Raw genomic sequence first — 13,678 nt, 5'->3', positions numbered from 1 at the left:
AGCTTTTAAAAGTGACTGATGACTCTAAAAAGGGTTAAGAAGACAAAGATGCTGCCTTTACAAGGGATCAATACTAGAGTAGAACCACATCGTCCACCTTTGTAAGGGAAAGACTTACTTTCCCTTATAATGGATATTAATGGATGTAGAAGGGATGTCAGAATTAGAAAAACGGTTTTTTTTTTTTAATCAAATAACGAAGGACAAGTCTGAATCACTCTAAAATCAATTACTGATCAATGAGTAACGTCACACAGACGGCTAGCCACCCTTACGTAAGAGAGCGAAATGCATGTTGGGAGCAGGGCTGGTCTCTCATCCCCAAGCAATTCTTTGCTCTGAACTATATTTCCCAGAAGTCTGTGAGGCACAGCTCCTTGTGGGCCGCGTAGGGTTCCATGCTGGCGAAGTAGACCGCCTCAAGTGCAGCTCCGCGTATTCCCGGGCTGCTGAACTACATTTCCCAGAGACCCCTGCGCCGCTCTCTGCCCGGAGTCGGAGCGCCCCGAGGTGCCTGCTGGGAGAGGTTTACTGCGCGGAGGATTGTCTGGGTTCAGCATCCCGTGGCCGCGGTCCCGAGTTGACATCCAGCCTTGCGCCCCCTCCCGACGCCCTGAGTCCTGGGGTCCCGAGAGGTGAGAGACTGGCCTCCTGGCAGGAAAGCCATGCGCGCTGCGGCGGGAAAGGGCGGCCAGGAGGGCGCCCCGGGAGAGGAGGCCGGACGCGGAGCCGGGGCCCGCCGCCCGGTAGAGGAGTGCGGTGGTGGCGGGGGTGTTGGGGCCCGGGGACCCCGGGGAGGGGACAGTCCCCGGCTCCGTGGCTGTGACGCACTTCGGGGAGTGTGTGGGGGCGGGGCGGCGCTGCCCGGCAGCGGCTGCGCGCGGGGAGGGACCCCTGCGCCGCCGCGGGGGTGGCCGCGGGACCAATTGGGGGGACCGGCCGGGGCGGGGGGACAGTGCAGCCTGCAGCTCTGAGGTCTGACTGCCTTCTCCGGCCTCGCAGGCCAACTCAGGGGCAGTGGTCTCAGAGGGAGGGGAGAGCCCGCGCCCCGCAGATAGTGACCAGCAGGAAGGGCGCAGGCACAGGGCTGAGATGACTGAGGGGAGCAGCGCTCTCCTGGCTCCCTGAGTAGCAGGAGGGAACCGGGAGATGCGGGCAGGGGGCTGCTGCATACCTCAGAACCCCTCTTACTGCGGCCTGGTCCCCAGAAAGCTCAGAGATACCAGATCGCAGTTCCCCCTTGTTTGCGATCGGGTTGAGTTAGGGTGCGTTGGTCTGGACGGAGCTTTCTGATCCCACGTGTGCTCCAGAAAGGCCCTAGTATCTCCTTCTCTTTCCCCCAGGCCAGCCGTCCTCCGGAACAAGCACCCTGAAGGAAGAAGACTCCTAACGCATCTTAAAGTCAAGGTTCAGATGAGTTACCTTTTCGTTCGGTACATGTCTGGTGTTGAGAGGACTCTGGAATATTTGCTCTCCCTGGCCTGAAATGCCCCCCACCAGGACGAATTCTTTGCGGAGAGGCGAGATGGGGCCTTGCATTTGTATGCACAGAACAGAAGGACAGGGCCGGGAGGTTCGCCTTGTGCTTGATTTTAGCCTGTGGTTTGGTTAGGAAGATACTTGTTTTAAGGTGGGATTCTGTCTTTCCCACAGGCCTGACTGTCAAGAGTACAGTGAGAACAGAGAAGGTTTGATTCTTGTGGCCACTAAATAACAACGTTTCCAGCTTGGTGATGCTTTTAAATTTAAAAATTTTAAAAGTGGGGTTTGAGGGGCGCCTGGCTGGCCCAGTGAGTAGAGTGTGCAACTATTAGGAAGTGTGCTGCCCCAGCGAGCAGTGGGGCGTGGAGCTCCTGATCCCGGGTGGTGAGTTCCAGCCCCACGTTTGCCAAGGAGCCCACTTAAACTTTTAAAAAATAAAATGAAATAAAATTCGAAGGAATTGAGCCATTATTTTAATAAGTAAATAAATAAAAATGGGGTTTGAACAAAGGTCTTTATCATCAAAGCCAGGGATTTTTTTTTTTTTTTCACTGATCAGTAAATAGAAATTTGTTGTATTGTCCACATCTTGTTGGAAGTCTGACACCTTCAGTCTGTTTCAGTTGTATCTTTGCATGAACTGCGAGAAGCAATGTGGCTTGATGTTAAGTGTGAGTTCTGGGACTTAGAGCAGGGCTTGGCAGGCTTTCCCTCTGAAAGGTCACATATCGAACAGTTCATGCTTTGTAGGCTACGTATGGTTCCATATTCTTCTTATTCAATTGATCTTGTTAATTTTTACAGTGGTTTTAGATTTGCAGAAAAAATTGCAAAGTTGGTAGGGAGACTTCCCCGATACCCTGTACCCACTGTCCCGTTGTTAACAACTTACCTTAGTATGGGGTAGTAGTTAAAATTGGTGAGCCTGTTCTGATACGTTAACTGAAGTTCATGCTTTATTCGGATTTCCTTAGTTTTTATGTAACATTCTTCATGTATTCCAGGATGCGATCCCGGAGATCACATTACATTTCATTGTCATGTGTCCTTAAGCTCCTCTTGGCTGTGACAGTTTCTCAGACTTATCTTGTTTCTGATGACCCTGAAGGTTTTAAGAGGTACAGGTGTTTGGTAGGATGCCCCTGTCTTGGAACCTGATGCTTTTCTCGTGATTGGCCTGGGCCTTTGGTTTTGGGATAACTACTTTCGTCATGTCGTGGCAGGAAGACAAACCGTCAGCATGATTTATGATTGCGGAGTGTGTGCTTGGTTATCTAGCTGAGGTGGTTTGTCAGTTTTCTCTACTATGAAGCTACTCCCATTTTTCAAAGACCAGGTCTCCCCAGGGAACAGCTGCATGTTTCAGAAATCCTGTCTAGACTAGAACCTAGTCACACTGATCCTGACCCTGCCTCAGTGGTCACATCTTTCTTTCTTCTCTCCCACTCATTCACTTGTAAGGACCCCTGCAATTATGTTGGGCCTACCTGGCGTAAGTTGGGCTACGTCCCTGTCTTGAAGTCAGCTGACCAGCAACCCCAAGTCCAAGGCAACTTAACTCCCCTTTGCCATGTAATATAATGTGTTCACAGGCTCCAGGGTTAGGACATGGACATGTTGGGGAGACAGGCCTATCCACACACAGTTAGGCTCATGACCACAATATACCCACTCCCCCATAACTGGATTTTTTCTTTATTGATTTGTTTTAAACTGGGGACTATCTTAAATCCTGTTTCTTATCATGGAATTAATACAGGCCTGCAGCAAAAGGTTGTTTCCTAAGGAGCTCGTAAAGAAGACACTTGAAATTACCCATAGCTGTACCATCCAGAGATAATTGCTGTTAATATTTTGGTATGTGTGTTTCCAGCCCTTCCCCCGCCCCATGCATGGGTGTGTGCATATATGTCTCCAGAGCATTGGATCCTGCTGATACATAATTGAACCAAACAGTCTCCAAATCTTGGTTTATAGAGGAGTCCAGCTCCGTTGCGGGTGACGTGATACCTGTGTGCATGTGGAGAGGAGAGTGGTGTACCGGTGGGTCACATCTTGCTTTCCAAAAACCTCTCATACATTTACACCTTAAAGGATTAGAAAGACATCATTTGAAACTAATGCCACGAACACATGATCAGTAAAGACAGGCTTTCAAAATTTGATTTTCTAGGATTTTAATTTTTCTTTCACAGAGCATGACAGGAGTCACTGATACTACAAATACGAACTGCATGTAACATTTCCATGAGTGGATATTTGAGAAAAATGTAAGAAGACAGTAGTTTAAAATGTTCATGTAAACAGAGGCACCTGGCTGGCTTAGTGGAACATGCGACCCTTAGAGTCATGGGTTCAAACCCCATATTGGGTTTAAAGATTGTTTATTTTTTTTTAAATTAAAGTGTTCACAGAAATCTTCCTTGGAATAAAAGATCTGGCCACTTGCTAGTGTTCTCAGTTTGGCCTCTCCTCAGTTTGTTTTATTTTATTTATTTTAGACAGAGAGTGTGAGCAGGGGAGTTGCAGAGGGAGAGCCTCAAACAGACTCCGCGCCCAGCATGGAGCCTTTTGGGGGGCTCGATCTCATAACCCTGAGATCATGACCTGAGCCAGAACCAAGGGTTGGACACTTAAGACTGAACCACCCAGGCGCCCCTCAGTTTACATTCTTTGAGCTGGATTTTCCATGCAGAAGCATGTCTGTCCCTCTCTGCGGATGGAGAGGGAACATTTCCTCCTTATATGTCTTAGACCCTTCTTTTTTTGCTAATGCTAATATAAAAGAACTTCGTTTTTAAGAGGCTCTGAAAGTTTTGAGTTAGTGTGGATTATAGAGGCCACAGTTGTAAGTGCGTGTTTTAGCATAAGAAGAAAAGAGAAGGCAGGCTTGAGTTTTTTCTATAAAATCAGATTAAGGGTTGTGTAATTTACTGATTTTCTTTTTTTTTTTTTAAGATTTTATTTATTTATCAGAGAGAGAGAAGGGGAGAGAGTGAGCACAGGCAGACAGAATGGCAGGCAGAGGCAGAGGGAGAAGCAGGCTCCCTGCTGAGCAAGGAGCCCGATGTGGGACTCGATCCCAGGACGCTGGGATCATGACCTGAGCCGAAGGCAGCTGCTTAACCAACTGAGCCACCCAGGCGTCCCAATTTACTGATTTTCAATTATAACTGCTAAATTGTATTAAGTAACTGTTGATATTACTGTGTTTCATGTAGATTATCTTCCTAAAAGTTCAATGCAGTCTTAACCTGGCAGGTGCTGTTTCTAACCCCAGTCTTCCGCGGGGAAGAGACAGTATGAGGTTAGTAATGGTCAGAGCTCAGATTCACATCCTGAAAGTCAGACCACAGAGCCTTATTCTTACTTTCACCAAGAGCTCTCCTCCCACATTATGCATACATTATTAAACCTACCTTCTTCACTTAGCACTTCAGCTTAAATTTCTTTCTCAAATAGTATAAATCAGTATCGTTATTAGTAAGCACATTAGATGCAATTATCGCAGACATAATTTATTTAATCTCTTTTATATGAGATATCTCTGCTTTTTTTTTTTCTTTCATTTTTTAAAATGATTCTCTGGAAAATCTGAATAAAATTGGTGGCTGACATCAATATCAATGTCCTGGTCGTTACATCGTACTACATATTTGTGATGGATTACCATTGGGGTCAGTCGGGGGAAGGGTGCGGGATCCTGCGGTATTATTGCTTACAGCTGCACATGAATCTACACTTAGTTCAGAAAGTTTTTTGGAACCTAGCCCTTGAACATTCTGATACATACATTTGTGCACTACTCTACCTATTTCCAAGGGATAACTCCAGAAAGTAGAATGCTGCAGCCGAGCCATACTCTTGTTAAGTGCCGGCAATACAATAGCAGTGCTTAGAATAGCAGGTGACTGAGAGGACATTGTTCCCTGCCCATTTCTTATGAGCCAGCTGGAAAGGGAAACTGAATGGAAGCCCAGGGCAGCCTGTGGTCACGGCCTGTGGAGACTTCTAGGTGACTGTGCCGTAAGAGGTGCTGGGAAGGGGACATCATTCTCTTGTCAGGTCATGACAGGATCATTCTGAACACATGGGCTCTGTGTGGAGTACAGCGGAATTTGTTTGCTAAGTGTTACACCATACATGTTTTCTCTAATGATGTTGATGCAAAGTGAAGCCTACAGGGTCCCGTGGTGTAGGGTTCCACAGGACGCCATGGCTGGAGGAAAAAGCTCAGTCAAGTTCAGCCTCCCACCCAGATAGCCGTCAGCACGCACAGAACGTCCTTCAGAATCTTAGTCATTTTTCTAGTCAGTGCCCTGACATATGTGGGTGTAGGTAGACATCAAAGAGTTGCTTTAGGGGTTAGGAAGCGAAAGGAAACAAAAGTTGTGAGTAAAATAATGCAAAGATACCTCAGAGGGAAACTGTTTAAAAAGAAGTTTTTTGAGAGTCTGTTGTTTCATGAATTAAAAAGAAACGCACACACATACACATGTCAGGCCAATGCCTTGCTCCTCTTAGACACCCCATGAGGTGTACTTAAAAAGAAGAAAAGCAAGGTCAAAGGGTGTGTCTGGGTGTCACCAGGACCACCACCAGGTTCTTGTTTCTCTGGGTGGACTCACAGGATTCAACACGTAGTCCTGTCCAAGGCCAGGATTTATGCAATGAAAGGATACATAGCACCATCAGCAGAGGGACAGGTGCATGGGACAGACGACACCAGAAGGAAACCAGGCACGTGCTTCCCAGAGCGCTCTCCCAGTGCAGGCAAGTAGGACACGCATAATCACTCCAGCAGCAAGTTACAGCAACACCCTCGAAGCCTTGTCCACCAGGGAAGCTCATGTGGGCGGGGAAGGCCAGGGTTTTTATCAGTCACAGAGGACCCTCTCTCTGGCACATACCAAAGTTCCAGACTCCCAGAGGAAAGCACGGGCTCAGCAGGATAAACCACATCATTCATACAAACAGCTGAAGAGCCATGAGCCACTCCTGTCAGGCAGGGAACCGCGGGGACCCTCTGGAGGTCCAGTCATGGGCCAGTCTCACAAGCAGTTTTTGCTCGTGACTCTTTCGGCACAAGGGATCGTGACCTTCCCAGGCCTTTTCTTTTTCTTTTCTTTTCTTTTCTTTTTTTTTTTTTGCTGTTTCTCTGTTTCTGTTTTATATCTCCCTCGGAACTAGAAGGATTCCTAGTAGTCCCTTGAGAGCCATTCTACTCAGAGTTCCCAGTAAATACAGGGAGAGGATGTAGATTCACCCCAGCCAGGGAAACAAGCCTATAAACTCAAGTCCCGGAGTATCCCCAGCACGGAGCTTCCAGTGTCCTCTCCCACTGGAGTTGGGACTGGGTGCTCTGTTGGCATCGATGTAGAACAGTATGCATAGAGGATTGCCAGCCGGGGAAGGTCACCGAGCTTCACGACCCAGAGTTTCCGCTGGGGCTTCAGCACTTAGGCACAGTTCACTGATCGATCATCCAGATGTGGCTGACTCATCTACGTGTCAGTCTCGGTTCCCAGGCCAGTTGATACCGCATGACCCAAAGCGCCACCCTGAATCTCCTGGTGGGTCTTCTTGGTGTAGTCAGTTCCCGCCCTACGACTGGTCAAAACCAAGACCTTCCTATCAGGTATAATGTAGATTACCTCTTGGAAGTAGGGGACAAAAAACAAAAAGGAATGAGATCTTGCCATTTGCAACAAGATGGATGCACCTAGAGAGTATGATGCTCAGTGAAAAGAGAAAGGTAAAAACCATATGACCTCACTTATACGTGGCATCTAAATAATAAATCATACGAACAAACGTAAACAAGAACAAACCCATAAATCCAGAAAACAGATAAACATAGTTTCCAGGGAGCAGGGGGGCCAAAATGGGTGAAGGGGAGCAGGAGGCCCAGGCTTCCAATTAGGGAGTGAGTCCTGGGGAGGGAAGTCACCGCATAGGGAACATAGTCCATGGTGACGTGTGGTGACGGAAGGCAGCTACACCTGTGGCATGTACAGTATAATGTACAGATTTGTGGAATCGCCGTGTTGTACGCCTGACACTAATACCGTGTGTCAGCATAGTTCAGGTAAGAAAAAACATGTTGAGGGGTGCCTGGCTGGCTTATTCGGTGGAGAATGCAACTCTCAATCTTAGGGTCATGAGTTCAAGCCCCATGTGGGCAGTAGAGCATACTTCAAAAAAAAAATTGTTTTTAAGTTACATTGAGAAACAACAGATAAAAGTAGGTATGACTTCAAGGCAAAAACAAATAAAAACTCTTCTGTGTGCACAGCTGGGTTTTACAGGGCTTCAGGAAGGTTATTTTTCTGTTTTGTTCACATCCTTCTTCATCCTTTCTGGATTCATCATGTTGGTGTGTGTGTCTTGTGGGAGAGGAAACAGCCAGGGTCGGGAGGCTTGGAAACAAAGATGGAGGACCAGTAAGCTCGTATTAAGTCATTTGGGGACCAAGGTGCACTTATTTTAATGCCTGTTTTTTTCTCGTCTATCTCTGGCTTCTCTGGATTTTGTGTCTTTGATAAAAGAAACCCCAAGAGGACAGATCAGTTGATTCTAGAACTATGGCACACGTAAGTATATATTTCTTTCCTTCTTAAAATGTATTTAGGTCCCGTGGCTGTTCTTGTGAAATATTCCTGAAGCCTCCTGCCCATCCCAGGCCCATGTAATGACCCACTGCCAGGTTCTTCCTATTCTGGCGAATGGCAGTGCCGTATAGCCCCTGCCCACCTGTGTGACTAATGCTCTCTTCACCCCCGAGCTGGGCATTCCGTGTCTCCTCTGTGCTCACCTTGCCGTCAAGAGGAATGCGGGAGCAGGAGGGGAGGAGAGTCCCTTGGGAGAAATACGAGTCATGGGTGTGGTTTATGAGTTGCAGATGTTGGTCCCCGTTTGACCGCATGCAAAAACGGAAACTCGCTGCCGTTCTCCACCGGCGTTTTTCCCCGGCGGAGGGGAGGGAAAGTTCACGTTGGCGGCTCTCCGGGTCAGTGGTGGTGAGAGCTGGATCTCCGTGAGGCTTTTGGGATTGGCTTGGACTATGATGGGGGCCCGAGCGCTGAGAGGCCGCGAGGTTACCAGGGGATATGAAGGGCGCCTGTTGAGCACACCCTCCACACCAGCCAGCGTCCACAGCGTCTGACAGCAGTTCTCTCAATCAGGAGCAGAGAAAAGCCCGGGGTGGTAGGTTGTCACGGCCACCCAGTGCAGAAGTTGCAGGTGATCATATACCCCCAGAATTGGGGAAAACCTTAGATGTTTGGTTGTACCTAAGTGTACAACTAAGAATTAAGTCCAGTCCATCCCTGCGATGGAATAAGAAAATGCTTTTGTCGTCACATAGGAAGAATGCTTAAAACCTTGGCAAAATGATGACCTTGAGGCTGAGAATATTCAGGCACATAAACCCTCGTTTCAAAAATAAAAGCTCTCACTTCACACTTCAGAATCAAAAGCCTAGGCCTTTTCCTTCCCTGGGAGGGTGGAAAGGTGCCGCAGGCATCCACGCTTGCCGAGATGTAACGAGGCAGGCCCGTAGCGGGCCCCGTGCTTGTGAACAGGAGCAGCCCGGGATAGTTTCGTGCCTCCTGACAGCTTGGGGTGATGAGGTGTTGCGCAGGGTGTGCGCTTTCTCTGCAGCAGCGAGCTCTTCAGGAGCATTAGGGGCTCTGCTCTGTCCCAGTCCCCACTGTGCGTCCTGTGGTCTGCTGCTGAGTCCAGCCCAACCCAGAGCAGAGCCCTCTCTGTGCTGTCTTTCTCCTCAGGGACGGTGTGGGTTTGTGTTTTCAGGGTTTGGTGACATTCTCAGATGTAGCCATCAACTTCTCTCAAGAGGAGTGGGCGTGCCTGAACTCCTCACAGAGGGACCTGTACTGGGACGTGATGTTGGAGAACTACAGTAACCTGGTCTCCCTGGGTGAGTTGCCTGTGCGCTGGAATGTCTGCTCCCTCCACTGCGAGTGTCAGGACTGATTTCCAAGAATGGGTTGAATTTCTTCCTCTTCTCAAGAAGTGTCTTGAGCCTTGTCTCATCTCTTCCCATCTTGGCCGGGCCCTTCCTCTAAGCCCCTCTCCTCCTCAGTGACCAGAGGGTGAATTCCAGTTCTAACCGTCTTCAGAGTTGAGCTGCACCCCGGCTTGGTGTGTTCATGCCCGACTGCTGCTAGTGGTCTGCAGCACTCTGGGGGGCCACCTCAGGGAGCTTGACTTCCTCTAGTAAGCCAGCCTGCATTGGAAGTGGAGCGAAGCGGCGTTTTCCAGGGGCTGTGCTTTGTACCTGAGGTGAAGCGGAAAGTTACAATTCCTGAATTCTGAGTTACAGTTTGGAGGAAACATCTTATATACATCTCAGGCTATGTCTTGTTTTTCTATTAGAGAGGTAACAGCCATAATAGTAGTGGCTGATTGCTACACTTGGCCTCAGTCCCACGAGTTTGTGGGGTAGGCACGATTGCTGTGTCGAACTTGTGGGTGAGTTTATTCAGACACGGAGTGACTTGATCAGACAGGGGAGGCAGAACCAAGAATCCACACTGTCACCTCCCCTCTTGTCCTGCCTCCAAAGGTAAGACCCTCAGAATTTGAAATAAGACCTTTCCTCTCTGGTTGCCTGTTCTTTAATCCCTTTTCTTTTCTGCATTCTCATCATTTTGACTTTCAGCTTGACATAAATTTCTAAGTCTCCATCAAAGTTTTTTTTGTGTTTGTTGTTTTGTTTTTAAGGTTTCATTTATTCATTTGAGAGAGAGAGAGCATGGCGGGGGGTTGGGGAGTAGCAGGCAGATGGAGAGGCAGGCTCCCTGCTGAGCAGAGAGCCCCAGAGACAGGACTTGATCCCAAGATCTGGAAATCACATCCTGAGCCGAAGGCAGATGCTTAACCCTCTGAGCTACCCAGGCGTTCCTCCAAAGAACTTTTGAGCATATAATTTTTTTCTCAAATTCTACACCATGTGACATTTTTTTTGTGAAAGCAGGACCTTTCATTTCTAAGCCAGATGTGACTTGCTGTGTTGGGGAATAAGGGAAAGAGCCTTGATGGCTGAGAGGGAGCACAGTGCCGAGGAGAATGACAGCTGGGCTGGCTGGGACAAGCCATCGCTTCAGTAAACAGCTCTGTGAGGCAGGAACGGGTGTACCCCTTGGGCATTTGGAAAGCTCCCTATGAAGGCCACGGATGGCCTCTGGGGAAGAAGTCACCACCATGAACCTGATCTTCGTCCCATTCCCCTCTTACTGGTTTGCTTCTCCCTTACTCCTGCTTCCCATGTTGCTGATGCTGCTGGTCTGTGGGCCATGCCTTGAGTAGCAGTTGTGCAGACCACATGACCCCATGCCCTTCGTAGCTCCTGCGAGGTGGTTGGTATCCTAGCCTTGAGTGCTCTTTTCCTTTTCTCTAATGTTCGCTAATGCTCCTTCCTGGATGCTGTTACATTCTGACGTCACAGGACGTCATCCAGTATGGTTCTTCCTGTGCGGTTAGCCCTCACCGACACCCAGTAGGCAGACCCACAGCTCAGCGGGCATGCACCGAGCGCCCTTCTGTTACTGCTTGGTTTTTTGCGCTCCCAGTTCTTACAGAGAACTGTGCTGTATCTGCTACTTGGTTATGTAGTGACACTGTTCGTAATGGATAAAAATGTTGTTTTTAAAGGAAAAACTGTTAGTTCTTGTAATAAAGGGCTGGTTGGCTCGCATGCCCCAAAGCTGATCATCTGACACTTTCTGGCACCATTATGAAGTCATGCACTTAAGTGCGTTCTGGGTTTTGCAGCCTGGTGGAGTTAAGTGTCCCCATTGACGGTCAGATCCCCCAAAACATTCCCTCACAGGCGTTGACCATGTTTGTTGCAGTTACTCCTACAATGTCCCTTTCATTGCCTTTGATGGTGGGTCTTTTTGTCCAGAATCGTTTTCGTTATGTGACTGACAGGTACCTTAACTTCAGAATGTTAGTTTTATACCCAGGTTATTTTCTTGTTTTTCACATTAGTTCTATATTTGATTTTCCTGGGTTTGTCCAGGTGCATCATCACATCATCCACACATTGTGTTCTGTTTTTAAGATCTGCCCCTCCAATTGCTTTTTCCTTAATTATGGCAGCTCATAGGAAATCGGCGGGCTAAGAGGCGGTTCCTCTTCCTTGTCTGACTTCAGCAGGAGCGTCTGCAATGTTTCCTCATTAAGTACAGTGGAGCCATACATTTAATGAGAGCCCTAGGTGACTTGTGTTGTTCTCCTAGAAAAGTTTTATTTCTGTCAGAGAAGTTTTTGGTTTGTGGTTAGGTTCGTTTGCGTTTTAATTTTCCTTAAAATGAAACAAACTGTTAATTTTTTCCAGATTTAGAGTCACCATATGGGACCAAGAGTTTGCCTACAGAAAAGGGCCTTTATGAAATGAATTTATCCAAATGGAACTCAAATGGAAAAAGTAAATCCCTTGGCCTTGACTGGATGTGTGAAGGTGAGTGTGAAAGACCACGGGGCCCTCAAGAGGGCTGTTTCAATCAAATGATAATCAACTGTGAGAAAACGCCTGCTTGTAGAGAAAATACCTCTGTTAGACCACAGCAGAGACTTCATACTAGGGAGAATTCCTATGAATGTAAGGAGTGTGGGAAGGCCTTTAGTCGTGGCTACCAGCTCACTCAGCATCAGAAAATTCACACGGGTGAGAAACCCTATGAATGTAAGGACTGTAAAAAGGCCTTTCGTTGGGGTAATCAGCTCACTCAGCATCAGAAAATCCACACTGGTGAGAAACCCTATGAATGTAAGGACTGTGGGAAGGCCTTTAGATGGGGTTCGAGCCTCGTCATTCATAAGAGAATCCATACGGGAGAGAAACCCTATGAATGTAAGGACTGCGGGAAAGCCTTTAGACGTGGTGACGAACTCACTCAGCACCAGAGATTTCACACTGGGGAGAAAGACTATGAATGCAAAGACTGCGGCAAGACCTTTAGCCGTGTGTATAAACTAATTCAGCACAAGAGAATTCATAGTGGTGAAAAACCCTATGAATGTAAGGACTGTGGGAAGGCCTTTATCTGTGGCTCGAGCCTCGTTCAGCATAAGAGAATTCATACTGGTGAGAAGCCCTACGAATGTCAGGAATGTGGGAAGGCCTTCACTCGAGTCAATTATCTCACCCAGCATCAGAAAATCCACACTGGTGAGAAACCTCACGAATGTAAGGAGTGTGGGAAGGCCTTTCGCTGGGGTTCGAGCCTGGTTAAACATGAGAGAATTCATACTGGTGAGAAGCCATATAAATGCACAGAATGTGGGAAGGCCTTTAATTGTGGCTACCACCTCACCCAGCACGAGAGAATCCACACGGGTGAGACGCCTTACAAGTGCAAGGAGTGTGGGAAGGCCTTCATCTATGGGTCAAGCCTCGTTAAACATGAGAGGATTCATACAGGGGAAAAGCCCTATGAGTGTAAAGAGTGTGGGAAGGCCTTTAGTCATGGCCATCAACTTACACAGCATCAGAAAATTCACACTGGTGAGAAGTCCTTTTGAGTGTAAGGAATGTGGGAAGGCATGTCACCACGTGAACCATCGTAGAGAACATCCAAGTGTTCACGCTGCTGATAAACCTTTTGAACGAAAAGAAAGGACAGAAGTTTCTATACAGCATTCCTTCCTTCCACAGCACAAGGAAAATCCATGATACAGTTTAGCATGGGAAAGCCTTCACTGGTCACTCTCCTGCTTGCTTATAGCATCTCAGAATAGTCATGCTCAAGGCAGATTTGGAGAATGGAGAAATCACTTCTTCATGATCACAACACACTAAGTGTAGACTTGTTTTCTGTGGGGTTTTTTGTCTTGCTGAATTGGTTTCATGGGTGGATAAAAGCCTCCCTCCACCATTCAAGCTCTATGTCAGATTTGTTCTAGGGAATAACTCTGCTAATGTAACCCATGTGGGAGAGCGTCCCGCCATGGTACACACCCTCCCTTACCATCACCATCCCACCCCTTTACTCCTGTGACACACTGGAAAAATGACCTTGTTACCCCTGTGCGTTGTGTGTGAGATGGGGACAATCACACCTGCCTAATACTGCTGTTGTGGTGACTGAGTTTGGTACATGTAAACTCTGACGGTGTATCTGGAATACTGTGTATGCTCAATAAATATTAGCTGTTGTTCTTACCATCA

General features: G+C 47.7%; 1 protein-coding gene across 5 annotated transcripts; it reads left to right on the top strand.

Annotated features, from left to right (window-relative positions):
* Nucleotides 1-215: 215 nt before the first annotated feature.
* Nucleotides 216-13,678, top strand: ZNF331 (zinc finger protein 331). Of its 5 annotated transcripts, none has more exons than XM_082710019.1 (7): nt 216-635; nt 1,344-1,407; nt 3,678-4,402; nt 4,626-4,789; nt 8,031-8,075; nt 9,295-9,421; nt 11,846-13,678. In XM_082710019.1, exons 5-7 carry the CDS (start codon nt 8,067-8,069, stop codon nt 13,030-13,032), a joined length of 1,323 nt encoding a protein of 440 aa, XP_082566145.1. In that variant the 5' UTR covers nt 216-635; nt 1,344-1,407; nt 3,678-4,402; nt 4,626-4,789; nt 8,031-8,066; the 3' UTR covers nt 13,033-13,678. The 5 variants fall into 5 exon arrangements, with proteins under 5 accessions (XP_082566145.1, XP_082566146.1, XP_082566147.1 ...); XM_082710020.1 differs by lacking the exon at nt 3,678-4,402 and adding an exon at nt 3,356-3,525 and having other exon boundaries at nt 4,704-4,789; XM_082710021.1 differs by lacking the exon at nt 3,678-4,402 and having other exon boundaries at nt 4,704-4,789.

The sequence above is a fragment of the Mustela nivalis genome (genome assembly GCF_964662115.1).
Source record: "Mustela nivalis genome assembly, chromosome: 18".
NCBI classification, from domain to species: domain Eukaryota; kingdom Metazoa; phylum Chordata; class Mammalia; order Carnivora; family Mustelidae; genus Mustela; species Mustela nivalis.
This window is presented reverse-complemented; position numbering and strand designations above follow the sequence as displayed.

What these genes read in the sequence shown, in the direction of transcription:
- ZNF331 (XM_082710021.1), top strand. An exon ending in CAGTAACCTGGTCTCCCTGG is followed by an intron (nt 9,422 to 11,845) that starts GTGAGTTGCCTG and finishes AATTTTTTCCAG; the next exon opens with ATTTAGAGTCACCATATGGG.